The sequence below is a fragment of the Neofelis nebulosa genome, chromosome 1 (genome assembly GCF_028018385.1).
Source record: "Neofelis nebulosa isolate mNeoNeb1 chromosome 1, mNeoNeb1.pri, whole genome shotgun sequence".
NCBI lineage: Eukaryota > Metazoa > Chordata > Mammalia > Carnivora > Felidae > Neofelis > Neofelis nebulosa.
The window spans coordinates 69631756-69646515 of record NC_080782.1 but is presented as its reverse complement, the minus strand read 5'-3'; the positions used below and the strand labels follow the sequence as shown (position 1 = coordinate 69646515).

Genomic DNA, 14760 nt, shown 5'->3' with positions numbered 1-14760 from the left:
ATCACAATATAAAATCACATTCGTGTTCCCACTTCAGCAAATGGAGACATGAGGAGGCATGAAGTGGCTTCATGGGATCTATGGTGATTTTAAGTGGGAGTCACTAGCTGACCAAAAGTGAGATCTTCATGTATAAGCAGTTGACAAAATTTGAAAGCAGTCTGAAAGCAATCACCAAGAAGTTAACTCAGGAATTTGGAAGTCAAGGTCAGTGAAACTATAGACCTGTCGTCCCAAACCAGGAGCAATTTTGTTCCCCGGGGTCCTTTTGGTAGTCGGGACCGACAGGGGTGCAGGGACCAGGACTGCTATTGTCACCTTGAGGGTAGAGACTAAAGATGCTGCTAAGTAGCTGAGATGATCAGAAAGCCCAACTTAAAATGCTGAAAGTGCCACTTCTGTAAACCGTGCTATTGAACCCTGGACATAGCGAGATGGGTATGGTGGTATGTGGAAAGAAGGAACTGTATTTACTAGTTATAAGCTGTAACTTTCTTTGGATTTATTGATCTAAAAAATCCAAAGCCAGTGAGAAAGGTCACTTAAAATCAACTGGTAGACAGTTACAGCCATATGTCCCAGACATGACTTTTACTGGTAAGAGCAGAATAAATTACTTGAATAATTGCTAAACGTTACGATAGAGTTTCTAAAATTGTTGTTGTGAGTCGTTTTGTGTACTACCATTTCATGCCCCTGAACACCCACTCAGTGATGTCAGAGGAAAGATATTTACTTTGGGCATTTTCTTTGGCATGCCCACAAACCTTGGTGAATCTTTTGATTTACCTTTACTAAACTGCACTAGCAGAAATGCTTATTTTCATGTTTCTGCTACTCAGAATTTATTTACTATTCATCTTTTCTCTCTTTTGTCCCCTAATATATGTTTTTAATTTACAATACCCACGTAAACCTGGCTAAAAGTCCTATAAATATTTCATTCTCATAAGGGTAAAGGGTTTATTAGGTAATTTATGTGAGAAAGAACCTGCTTTGGTAGTTGCTAAAAGAAATCTATAGAGAATTCATAATAAATGAAAATAGGAAGACCTGGGTTTATTTTTTCAAAATAAAAGTAAACCTAGAGTAAAAGTAGCATGGAAATATGTTTTAGGTGGAAAGGGATTTAGACCTGAGAGAAGTTAGCACTTCCATGCTGGAGAGGCATTTAAAGATGAGTAAGAGCTGGGGAGGGTAAGTAGACATGGAATATGTTTCTCATTTTTCTTCCTCCCACAAACTTGAGAAGACTGGGAAAATAAGTAACTAGGGCTCAGAAACCATCAGCTGAACACAACAGGAGTTGCTGAGACAATCCACCTGGTGCCCAACACACCCTGGAACTCAGAGAACATTTTGTACACTTTGAGGCAAAATTAATATGAAGAGTAAATTACAAAGAGATCCAGTTAAGTTTGTGTTAGGTTAAGTACTTACTGGAACAATTAAGGGTTAGTTATAAAGATAAATTAGAGTGCCACCCTGTCCCAGAAAATGCTCGTGAGACAGTGTGGCAGCAGCACCTCAGGGATTATGGAAAATCACAACACACATCTGGCACCAGGCTTCACCTTTAACGATCTTGTTCCAGCACCAGCAAATGTGGCCGCCTCCTGGGGTCTGCTGGGACCAGGTGGCTCCAACAGTCTCTACCAAATGTCCTTCCAGCAATGGAACTGCTTCTCCATTGTGGCCCAAGAACCTCCTGGACCCCACTCTGCTCCTGGGGATTCACCCTTCCCACCAGAGCACCACCAGGTATCGAGCTGCAGAGTTGCAGCCTTTGTGCTCCCCTTGTTTACAGTCTTAATGGAATTTAACCCTCCCCTTTCTCCCTTTTTAGTTTAGTCCCTGTGGCTGTTTACAATTTTCTACTTTCTCTCCAGCTGCTTTTGGGGAGGGGTGCTTGTTCCGTATCCCCCTTCCTCCCCAGTCTCTCCTCTCTCCACCCGCATAAGCGGTTCCCTACCTATTGCGGCTTCTCGCTCCCCAACTTCAGCTCTCTGCGCCACGTACCTGCTAAATTCTGTGGTTCAGTTTGTGCAGATTGTTGCGTTAATCCTCCAATCAGTTTTCTAGATGTGCAGGATGGTTTAGTGTTGGTCTGGCTGTATTTCATGGATGTGAGACACACAAAAAGCTTCCATGCTATTCTGCCATCTTGGCTCCTCCCCCTGTACCCATTTTATAGATGAGTAAACTGAAGCTCCACTGGGTTCAGTGACATATCCAGTGTTTCATAGCTAGTAGGAGGCATAGCTAGAATGTGAACCCAGATCTATGAACCTCAGCCTTTGCTAAAATTTAAGGATATACAAGGAAAACCAAGAGAGAGATGTGTTCCTAGATTCTATGAATTTTAAAGTATAAGAAAAAAGAATTTTAGAGAATAATTTAAGAATAAAGGTTAAGCATTCTGATTAATCATCTCTTTCTCTATATATTTATACGTGTGTGTGTATATTCTTTGCTCCCTTACAAATCTCCACTACTGTGATAGAAAAAGAATTGCTTTTATTTAAAATATTTTTCTCAACGTTTTTTTTTTTTTTTTTTTTTTTTTATTTATTTTTGGGACAGAGAGAGACAGAGCATGAACGGGGGAGGGGCAGAGAGAGAGAGGGAGACACAGAATCGGAAACAGGCTCCAGGCTCCGAGCCATCAGCCCAGAGCCTGACGCGGGGCTCGAACTCACGGACCGCGAGATCGTGACCTGGCTGAAGTCGGACGCTTAACCGACTGCGCCACCCAGGCGCCCCTATTTAAAATATTTTTAATGTTTATTCATTTTTGAGCGACAGAGTGGTACTTAGCATGAGTGAGGGAGGGGCAGAGAGAGAGGGAGACACAGAATCCGAAGCAGGCTCCAGGCTCTGAGCTGTAAGCACAGAGCCCGATGTGGGGCTTGAACTCACAAACTGCGAGATCATGACCTGAGCCAAAGTCGTATGCTCAACTGACTGAGCCACCCAGGCACCCCAGAATTACTTTTTTTAAAGGCATAAATCCATAAGGAGAAAAGAAGATAACACATTGGTAATACTAAGAAAAACGTGGAAGTTAGAAAACAGGTGAACAATTGGGAACAGACTAAGCAGGACAGAAAAATAAGTAAATGACCCTAAGTCTACAGTGAGGAAGCCCTAAGGCAGACCAGTCAGTGCCCCAGAGAAGGAACAGTACAGAAATTGGAAGCAGGAGGCTTCCACGAAAGTGGTTCTGAAACAGCAGGATTTGCTGAAATTCTTGAAAGTAGCAGTGAGATGTCCAGAGTCCCTCCCCACAGCTCACAGCCCAGTGGTTCCCTCTCTTACAAATCATCAGAAAAGTTATGACTTAAAAGGGCAGTCTAGAAAGGCTGCTATCACTGAGGGACTGATGGAGAGAGTAGTTTGGTAGGAAGGATGGTAGAAAATGGAGACCTCCGTGGATAGGAGTGAGTGATAAGGAGCTCTTCAAGGGGGATAGTGAATAGTTGATAGAGGAAGATTTTGAAAGGGGTGAAATTCAGGGAAAGGAGACTGTAGGAGAGATTTCTTTTCACATGTGGAGAAAGCACATATTAATGAAGGTATTTGGAAAGGTGCATTGGGAGGTATATCTGAGAACTGACTTACTCTATGTAAGAGGAGACAAGGATGACACAAAGGGTTTGGGAAGAGCAACATAGATTTGAAACGGCCCTATAGGGAATCATAATAAAAACACCCTTCCCACCTTCCATTTTTCTAGTACGTGTTATTGTTATCTTAAACAAAGATTGACACTGCAAGTTCACATAATATGGGTCACAAACTTGTGGCCCATATGTCAAATTTAACCCCAAATTATATGATTTAAAAAAAAAAATTAGTTGCCACCATCTTAAAATTAAGCAACTTTATTATTTTTTTTAAGTTTTTTTTTAAATGTTTATTTTTGAGAGAGACAGAGAGTAAGCGGGGAGGGGCAGACAGAGAAGGAGACAAAGATTCTGAAACAAGTTCTAGGCTCTGAGCTGTCAACACAGAGCCCGAGGCGGGGCTCCAACCCATGAACCGTGAGATCATGACCTGAGCCAAAGTCAGATGCTCAACTGACTGAGCCACCCAGGTACCCCTAGCAACTTTTATTTTAAGAAATAATCCTATTTGAGAACTTCTTCTGGAAAGACTGTATGATCCTGTATTACTGACCATACATTGCAGAGTGTAGCTGAGTGCTAGGAACTTTCTTTATATAGCGTAGGTATTCCATAGCCCCTTTCACTGATTTCTGTTACCTTCTGGAGCTGGTAGGCATTTGAGTTTAATATCCCTGGTAAGCTAACTGTCTCTTGAGTATCAGCAAGTCAGCTGTGTGAAATTGAGGTGTGATTATTATCTATATTTTTCAGAAAAGGAATGTAAGCCATCACAGGAATCCCAACCCAATACTCTTACCCATAGATTGAGAGCCTCAGAGGAAGTGAAGTGCCTTTTAAAAAATGACTTCTAACTGGATGAATCCCTCTGGTAAGTGTTACTGTGCCTTCCAGGACCATCCACATCCATCCTCATAAACTCATCTTGCAAAGTAAAACCACTGTCAATCAGGGGTCTCCTTTGGTATGTGCTAAAGACCAAATCATTCTGAGATATCTGGCCTCTCCAGATATTTGTATATCTACTATAGTATTTCAATTTCAAGTTTCTGACATATAGTTTGATGTGGTGTTGATTGACTATGAAATACAAATCCAAGCAAGTGCCTTACTTCTTTTATTTGTATAATAATATAGGGGTATCAGTTGGTGCTCATTCTGTTTTCAAGAAATAATCCTTAAATGTGACTAATAATTTGTAATTCATTTCCATCTAACTGTCCGATGAAAAATCAATACTCTGAGAATCATTGATTAAATATGCTATATGATCACAAGAAAAAAGTCAATTAGGAAAAGCTCTAGCCGTGTTCTTGAAAAAGTTTAACTAGTAAAATCACTTCACTCAACTGTGATTAAGAGCTGCTAATTTAGGACTAAGACAGAACTATTAAAGAGTCTGCACCAGGATAACAACTCCTAAGAAATGGCTTCCAATTAATTAGAAGAAATTTTTCCTAATATCTAGCTATCTTGGTCTCTTTCATGCAATGAGTTTCTGGCATTATGGACTTCAATTTGGGGCGGGGGTGGGGGGGTCATTTTATTTCTAATGAAATTACTTCAGTCCTAGGAGGAAGCTCGTAGGGTTTGGTTTGCTTGTGTAGTTTCTCTTCTCTTCTCTTCATAATTTCTCTGAAGTGATTTTTTTCCTCTAACTCTTTGTCTTTACGTTCTTGGGCCTCACATATTGCATCTTCTTTCTGTCGGATCTTTAGCTCTTCCTGCCACTGTCACAGAGAGAAAGTGTCATTTACATATGAATTTCCATGAAAAAAATAGATCACTTTAGCTTCTTAAGATGCAGATTCTATTATCCAATTATCTTCTCAGTTTTTCTCACAGATATTCTTGAGGAACTTAAACCCTACCATAACTGGAAAAATATATAAGCCATCTATTAGTAAGTATACAATTCTGCTCCCCTCCCCTCCCCCAAAAAAAAGAGAGAAAAAAGAGAAAATAAGGTTTACATTTTTATATTACAAAGGAATTTCAGTTTTTCATCAATATGGATATTTACATGATAGCATGGAATCAGAAAATAAAAAATCAAGCCAAAGCAAAACAAGAAGAAAAGCCAAATTAATGTGAAAGATAAAAATTATAATACTATTACATATGAAGTAGAAAAGAAAATTGATGGGCAGACAAATGCTGATTCTGCAGCAAATACAAAGACTTCTAAAGGATTCACTTCAATTGAGCATGTTAATCATGACAATAATAACAGCATCATCTGGAGGCAAAATTCTAGGAATCAGTAGTTAGAAGTAAGGATCTCAAATCAACCAGACATCATCATGAGGACCCTTTTCCCCTTCTACTATCTTTAATGAAGGAAATAGTGAAAGAGGTGGTAATCTCTCCGGGTAAAAAGTTCAGGGCACAAAGACCCTTAGCATGAAATGTTGGAAGTTCCTAGACACTTCCTACCCTTGCTCATTTTGTCACCCTCAGTCTGTCCATACTCACAAACAATCAGACTATGCTTAAGCACCTATCAATTAACTTATAAATTACTCTATACTAGTGCTGTGAATTATAACTATTATTTGAGATATATAGATATTAATAAGCAGGACTAAACCACAGAGTTAAAAAAAAAACTCAGCTTTCCAAAGACAATACATTTTTTTAAATGTCAATACATTCAGAGTAAATATTAAATGAAAAAGCATAATAAAATACTCATTTTTCTTACCCCAAGTTAAATTTTAAGACATAGGAAGTACACATGTTACTTTGATAACTATGATACCCATCTGTGACATATAATTTTTGTCATATAACAAACTAAATAATAATATTGTTTGACAAAACTACCAAATTTATGTTGTAGCATAAAAGTGGTAGTTGATGTAATAATGACAGTATCCATAAACAAAGGCAACTAATCTACCTTATATGAGAGATTTCAATGTACTTCCTGACCTTGATCTTTACATTGTGAAAAATCAACAGAGGATTAATTCTTAAGAACTCTCAGCAAAATATAACCCTTTGGTTTCCCAAACAGCATGTATAAAAGTGGTAATGGGGTATCATATTGCTAATGTCCAGGAGGCAGCTCTACCTCTCTCTTAGCTCACTCTCTTGTTAGAACTTGGCATGGCTGGAATTCACCACAACATTATGATCTTTCTTCCTGGTATCCCCAGGAAAAAAAGTAAACTTTTCTTCCCCATTCTGTCTCTCTTGACCATGACAAATTCAATTTGGATAAACCATTGTCTTGTCTTTACTTTATCTGATACTGTTATCATCGATTGTGGCAGCAAGAAGGAGGATGCAGGTATGGTTGAAGTGGATGGGAAATGGAAGCACCATTTACTGCTTTATTTAACCCACTCAGTCAGGATTTTAATCACCATAGTATAGAATACCAGCAGTGTACATGGCACCTTAATATATGCTGAATAATTAGAGGTATCTGCCTTATTATTTGCTTAATATGGCCACTTAATAGTATTCAACTGACTTAATGGGACAACTAAACTTGTAGGTTTTTGTTTCTTGTCAATACCACAGATTCCACCTTTCCACCCTGTTAAGGTTAGGAATTATAAACCAAGAAATTAAGCAACTATGAAAACCAGAGAAGGAAAGTGGATTTGAAGTCTGGAAATCTGGTTTTGTGTGTAGACTCAAAAAACGTTAGTCATTTACTATCTTCAAAACCTTAGGCAAATAACTGCATTGTAAACTACCATTCTTCTTTTTTATAAATGTTTTACAGGCTTGTTGCGAAGATCACATTAACTAATGTAAAAGCAAATATAAGTATAGAGCACTATTGCTATAGCTATCTGAAAGGAAATGATATATACACGAATATTTTTTGAAATGTGCTACCAGGAGAAACTTCCGTAACCTTCTCCAATCAATACTGCAGACTATTGGATTAGGCTAGCCACCTATCAAACAATTTGGGTTCTATTAACTGTCAAACTTATTTTGAGAAAGAATTCCTTTACACTTCCGCGAATACACTATAAACAGATCCGTGGCAGCAATTTCTTAGATAATGCTTACATCCTTGGAAAGAGAAAAAGATGAAGGTTTTTAGGTGCTACTACCTGCCTCCTCTCTACCATTCGAAAGGATGTCCTCTGTCTCTTGAACTAGCCCTAGGCAGATGTGTTTAATTACAAAATGATTCAAGTCTTATCAATCTTTCAAGGCTAAAAAACTGTCACTGAAAATTCAGTCAAAAGTTTTTGTTCTGTTATTAAATCAACACTACATATACGTGTATATACACATTGGCTATTTGCTATCCCTTATCATCTATCCTAGATCATTTAGTTGAAGTGAATAGTGAAATACAGATGCTGCAATTTATAAGCCATTACAAAATTTGTATAATGTTCTGTATATATAATATATTCGTTTCTCAGAAACTTCATTAGTGAATAAAAGGATGATACAATTAATTAAACATATTCTATATGCTATTGAGTCCATACTGTATTCAAAGAAAAAGAGAAAATAAGTATTTTCTCTTCTACTCCAACTCTACTCTTAAAAAGTTACAAAATTATTTCATAAATCATGAACTAAATATAGCTGAGTGGATTAAGGTGTCTTAAGTGAATGGCCTTGAATTGCCACTGTTTAACTCATACCAAGAACAAAGTGATTAAAGTCTAATATTTCAGGGGTAAAGAATGATCACCAAAAATTGATTCAAAAGATTTTTGTTCCATTACTAAAACCACATTATAAAAGAAATCAGTGTTCAGTGTTCAATACCAGATCCTTGTCACAAGAAATCAGTACTAAATTCAGGAAGCATGATAAGGCTAGTATTTTACAAATGACAGAAAGCCAAATTTTCTGTAACCCAATAAAGGCACTGAAGTATATATACAGCACAGTGAGATATAATTAAGTTTGGCAATGCCTAATCATGGCTTCATTTCTAAGTTTGATGTGTTAATGTTTTAGTCTCAGAACTGCACTTTCTAATTCAAAGTGCATTTAAAGAACAGAGGTTTTGCTACTAGTTTAAGGAAGTCAATCTTACATGATGGTCAATGATTCTTGCCAATTCTTCATCAGCTCTGGTGAAGAAATCCGGATAAGAAAACATGGGAAGTTCTGATAAAGAAGGATGTTCCCTTCAAAAGAGCACAAGAACAGTATTAGGTATAGATAGTTCTCCTTCCAGGAATATATAGATTTTCAAGTCATAATTCATTACACAGCATTTTGACTCTACATTGTTAACATCAAGTACTTATTCTTTGTAGACTACTATCTATAGCTTTTAGTTTCTATAAATAATGTTGGGTTACCTAAACTGACATTTTAGAAGGTAGGGAATAATATATAGTATCAGAACTAGAAAATAATAAAAAGGTAATCTTTGGGATGCTTGGGTACTCATTCATACTTTTGGCTTTGGCTAAGGTCACAATTTCATAGTTCATGAGTTCAAACCCCACACAGTGTGGAGCCTGCTTGGGATTCTCTCTTTCCCCCCCCCTCTCTCTCTGCCCCTTCCCAGCTCATGCTTGCATTCTCTCTCTCTCTCTCTCAATCTCTCTCTCTCCCCCCGCCCAAAATAAATTTTTTAAAAAAGTTATCTTCTCCTAGGAGGTATAGTCAGTAGCACAGGAGATGATAGGAAATGAAAGGTTTAAGGAAGCATGAAATAAATTTTGTCCAATGGGGAGATTAAAGTTCCCATAGCCATACATAACCCCATGACCCTGGAAGGTCTGGTGAAAGTCTAAGCCTAAGAATTTGATCTAAGATATACTAAAAAAAGAAAAAAAATGCTGTAATTTTAGTACTTCTCCAAGGTCTTTGTAGTACTAAGGGTGAAACTATGGCAAACAGTTTACAAACAGTTCAATAGAAGTGTTGGCAGTGCAAACCTAGGCTCTAAACTAGTGGAGACTTAGTGTTAAATTGTCCACATAATAGTTGCATTATGTTAAAATTATTATGAAGAAATGGTTGTGAATCCAGAAATACGTAAAGCAACAAAATGGTTGTAAAGAATATGGTTTTAGAGGAGAGAAAGTGGGTTTAAGGAAAAGCTCTTAGGCAAGAAGCTAAGGAGAGACATAGCCCATGAAAATTTTCCATATTTAGAAAAGTCTGATCACTTTTTAAGACAGCAATGTCTAGTGTAATTTTTGCAATTTTCTGTCTATCCAGCAAATTTTAGTGAGCTTTGTACATTTGACATCCTATGTTTCCCTCATATCACTAGGTCCTCTTGCTTTATGCCGGCACTAAATGCTTCTGAAATCTTTCCATTTATCTACATTTCCACCATCATTTCCTTGGTCTGAACCATCATCTTTCACCTGGACCAACACTTCCTTTTTCGAATCCCTGCATCCACCACGCCTCACCCTTTTTAGTTTCATCTGTATACAGTAGCCAGAACTTTTTTCAAAATACAAAGGGAATCATGTCAATTCCCTACTTCAAACTGTTTAATAACTCCCACTTAACTTTAGGATTTAGATCACATTTATTGTCAAGAAAGCCTGCAGTAGACTGTGCACTTGGCAAAGTGGCTTTGCATGTTTTTTCCAGACTCACTTCTCTTCTTGGCCTGCATCTGTACGTTTCTAGCACATGGACTTTTTTGTAGTTGCTGCAGTGTATCCTGCCCCCCCCTACTATGGTTTCCATGTGCTGTCACCCTTTCTCCAGTGCCTTTCTCCCCTGCTGCTCTCTGCCACAGGGCTGGCTAATGTACACTTACCCTTCCACTCTCTGTGCAAGCCCACTACCATAGCCCTCAGTCCATCGGGGGCCTTTCCTTCATCATACTTACCTCCATTGTAATTTTACATTCATTTGTGTGCCTGACTGAGTTTTGTTTTCCTGAGTAGAGTATGGGCAACATGAATGTGAGGACTTAATTTGTTTTTTATTGGTCTCCCCAGTGCCCAGCACAGTGCCACCAGACACTCAATGAATGCTAGTATGTTTGGTGAATTCTTGAATGAATAAATTAAAGCTGGGATATGCTTTAATCCCCTTTACAGTCCAAGCCATCAGTAAGCGTCTCCCAGATAGCACTCTTACGTCAGTGGAACAGTACCCAGGACAGCAAGAGGATTGCAATCCGAGGAGACAAGTCACAGAATGAAACTGATAGCAGGAGTTCAAAGGAAAACAACTCAAGTGGTAGGTGAGCAGAGAACATATATGGACTCCTCCCCCAACTTGCAAGACTCAGAAGTATTATGGGGCAGAAGAGCAATGGGCTTCCCACCACATGTCCAATAGGGGCTTGAGCCATTCTATTAAAATATTAAAGGAAAATATGATCTAGAATGCTGAGGAATTTGGGGACATATAGGGGCAAATCCTTGGGTTAACTGTATTCATTCAGTAAAATTTGGGCATTTCTGATATTCAAAGAATTGTGCTAAATGCTGTGAAAAGATAAATAAGACAGAACTTTTAAATTATTTAAAGGTTGGGGTGCCTGGGTGGCTCAGTCAGTTAAGTATCTGACTTCAACTCAGGTCATGATCTCGTGGTTCATGAGTACAAGCCCTGCATCGGGCTCTGTGCTGAAAGCTCAGAGCCTGGAGCCTGCTTCAGATTCTGTGTCTCCCTCTCTCTCTGCCCCTCCCCTGCTCACACTCTGTCTCTCTCTCTCTCTCAAAATTAAACACTAAAAAATTATTTAAAGGTTAAAAGTATTCAAGCAAGTTTCCTCAATTACTTCTTGAATCATAAAAGTTGAAAGAAATGCATCACAATATAAATAATATTAGAAAACCTTTAAAATGGGAAGATTAAATGGATATGCTTGGGCATCTGTGATTTTTAGTTATCTCAGCTGAATAGTTTATACTAAAAAAGAAAAATGAGTAGATAACTATAATAGGAGACAACATGAGACATAAGAAAGATAAACATTCAATTATATAAACTGAAAAATACAGTAAAATGGTTAAGCACAGGGCTCTGCAGTCAGATCTCAAAGCAAATTTTCATTCTGCTACTTAGTACTATTTAATCCTTATATTCCTCAGTGTCTTCATTTTTAATATAAAAAAATAATGGTACCTACCTTGTTATATCTTTATGAGGATTAAAAAGGATAAGACATAAAGTATGTTTGATGGAGCATATACTAAACAAGTTCCAGCTTTTTTACCCTTATCATCAGCATTATCAAAAGAATTCAGAGGAGGAAGCCATGGCTTTTGGCTGGTACCAAAAAGAGGAAAAAAAGAAAAGAAAAAAAGGATGCAGGAACAAAACATTTAAGGTACGTCATGAATGAGATGTACAATTTTGACTTTTTGGAGTTAAATGGGAATTGGAGAGAAACCTTTCCATAAATTTCTTGTATGACAATCCTAGGTCTGCCATAACAAATTACCACCAATTGATCGGCTTAAAAAAACAGAAATCCATTCTCTCCCAGTCCTTGAGTCCAAAAGATCTTAATCGTGTTGTTAAGTTGGGTTCCTCTGGAGGCTCTGGGGAAAACATATTGCATGCCACTCTTAGCCTCCAATGGCTGTGAGAAATCCTTAGCATTCCTTGGTTTATAGACACAACACTCCCATTTTTCTCCATCTTCATGTGACCTTCTCTGTGTTTCTGAGTGTCTTCTATTTTCCATCTCTCATTCATAAGAACACAAGGACATTGTCACCAGATGTAAGGCCCACATGACCAAGACAGCCTTAACTTTCCCCTCAGCTTGACTAAACCTTAGACAAGGCTTCTTCCTGACCCTGGGCCCCTGACCATCCCTTTAAAATACAATCAATCAAGAAAGATAGTGCCCCTGTCCTCCAGTATCTGTGGTAGGGTAGGAGCTTAACCTAGAAATTGACAATTAGCAAGCACAGATGACCCCAGCACATTGCCCCCCCACCTCCCCATCCCCGCTCCTCTAACATCCTCCAGTACTTTTCCACTACCTCACTTCAGCACTAAAAATCCTCCTGTCTTTTGTTTCAAGGGAGTCTAATTCAATCTCTCTTCTATATTGCAAGACTTGAATAAAGTCTTCTTTGTTTAATTTCCAGTGCAATTTTTGACACATCCTAATTCAAGATGACCTCATCTTTATCTTTAGTAAGGGATCTTTATCTTATTTACCCAAATAAAGTCACATTGACAAGTATGAAGTCTTAAAACTTGGATATATCTTTTGGAGGACACAATTCAACCCACTACAAGTAACAAAGCAGAAGCACAGACAGGGATGAAGGAAACAAAGGACTCATATGAGAAGTACTTGGACTCAGAAGGATGGAACCTAGAATACACTTAAGTGAAGACTGGTGACCCATTTATTCACTCATTCATTCATATGTTCCACATTTATTGTGAGAGGCAAGTTATTGTAAGGACTGGAAGAAAAAACATTTTTTTTTAAACTTGCATACCATGCTGTAGAAATTCGAAGTTCAGATGGGTTGCAGACATGTAAACAGAAATCTACAGTACACTGAAAAAAAAAAACTTCTATAAAATAATAAAATAGGGTTTTGTGGAGTACAGAGGTAGGAGGTAAGAGAAAGTTTCCTGAATTAATTATGCATGGTTGTCCCACTAGGATGTTTATGGATTGAGTAAAAGACATTTAGGACATGTTCAGTTTTTTTAATATGTCAAAGATGGGAAATGTTCAGAGATATTTGCCAAAATAGACCAAAACAAAAAATAAGGGATAACACAGTTTTTTAAACAGAATTGTGGTTTTTCAGGTTCCCAAGATTTTCTGAGGATATAAAAGTACGGAGTGAACATCCCATCATACAGGAGGTATTCCCCAGAAACATGTGGCATGCCCATGTCTCAGGCCTCTTTAATCCTGCATTTCACACTCTGACCTATGATTCAGTGTTGAAGCATCAACTTAGCAGGTAAAAGGTTGCTTTTATCTCAAGCAGACTAAAATAACCTTTGGAATTGCCCAATGAGGGAAAGAAACTGTATTTTTAAACAACCCACAGAACTACCTCCTTGTTTAGCAATTCAATGACTTACCCCTTTATCACACACTGATTGATTGATTGATTGATTGGTTGATTGGAGAGAAACTGGGCACCCAGACTCATTGGCTGGCATTTTTTCTAGTATACTTTATTTTCCTTTTTGATGTTCATCATAGATTTATGATCCTCAAAAACATTGTGCATGTATCACTTTTCACTGATTCCAAACTTGTTCCAATCAATTGTATACTTCTTTTTCCCTTTTGGGAAGCTTAAATTTTCATTATTTGGCTACTAGAATACTCTCCTTAACCAACTTATTTCCTCAAAGACTTCCTCAGTTCTACTGCAGTTTCTTCTTTTTATTTCAGCTTTATTGAGATATAATTGATATATAACACTGTGTCAATTTAAGGTGTACAACATGATGATTTAATACAGGTATATATTACAAAATGACTACCACAAAATTAGTTAGCACCTCTGTCATTTCACATAACTAGCACTTTTGAATGTGATGAGAACATTTAAGATCTACTCTCTTAGCACTATTCAAGTATATAACACAGTATTGCTAACTACGTTAACAATGTTACCATGCTATATATCAGATCTTCAGAACTTAGTCCTCTTACAACTACAAGTTTGTACCCTTTGATAAAGGTCTCCCCATTTCCCCCTTCCTCCAACCCCTGGCAAATACCAGTCTACTCTGTTTCTATGAGTTCTGCTTTTTTAGAGTCCACATGTAAGTGAGATGATACAGTATTTGCTTTTCTCTGTTGGGCTTATTTCATATTTCACTTACATAATGCCCTCAAGGTCAATCCATGCCGTCACAAATGGCAGAATTTTCTTCTCCTTTTATGGCTAGATAATATTCCATCATGCATATATACCACATTCCTTTATTTATCTGTCAGTGCATACTTAGGTTGTTTCCATGTCTTGGCTGTTGTAAACAATGCTGCAATGAATGTGGGGGCACAGATATCTTTTTGAGATAGTGATTTTGTTTCCTTTGGATATATACCCAGAAGTGGAATTGCTGGATCACACTGCAGTTCTATTTTAAATTTTCGAGGAACCTCCATACTATTTTCCGTAACAGCTGTACCCATTGTACATTCCCATCAAGAGTGTGCAAGGATTCCCTTTTCTCCACATTCTTGTCAACACTTGTTATCTTT

General features: G+C 37.8%; 1 protein-coding gene and 1 long non-coding RNA gene across 7 annotated transcripts in view; one reads left to right on the top strand and one right to left on the bottom strand.

Moving 5' to 3' along the window:
• The first annotated feature begins 4382 nt into the window (after positions 1 to 4382).
• Positions 4383 to 13654, top strand: LOC131509479 (uncharacterized). The gene is made up of 4 exons (XR_009260520.1): positions 4383 to 4497; positions 10643 to 10784; positions 11782 to 11883; positions 13340 to 13654. It is a non-coding gene; the product is annotated as an uncharacterized LOC131509479 (long non-coding RNA).
• Positions 4721 to 14760, bottom strand: part of TMEM232 (transmembrane protein 232) — a 219725-nt gene continuing 209685 nt past the window's right edge. For all 6 annotated transcript variants that reach the window (XM_058725234.1, XM_058725216.1, XM_058725207.1 and 3 more), the window contains 2 exons: positions 8656 to 8749; positions 4721 to 5356 (listed from right to left, as the gene is read on the bottom strand). In XM_058725234.1, coding sequence (XP_058581217.1) covers positions 5165 to 5356; positions 8656 to 8749 — 286 coding nt within the window. In that variant the 3' untranslated portion in view covers positions 4721 to 5164. The remainder of the gene's footprint in view (positions 5357 to 8655; positions 8750 to 14760) is intronic.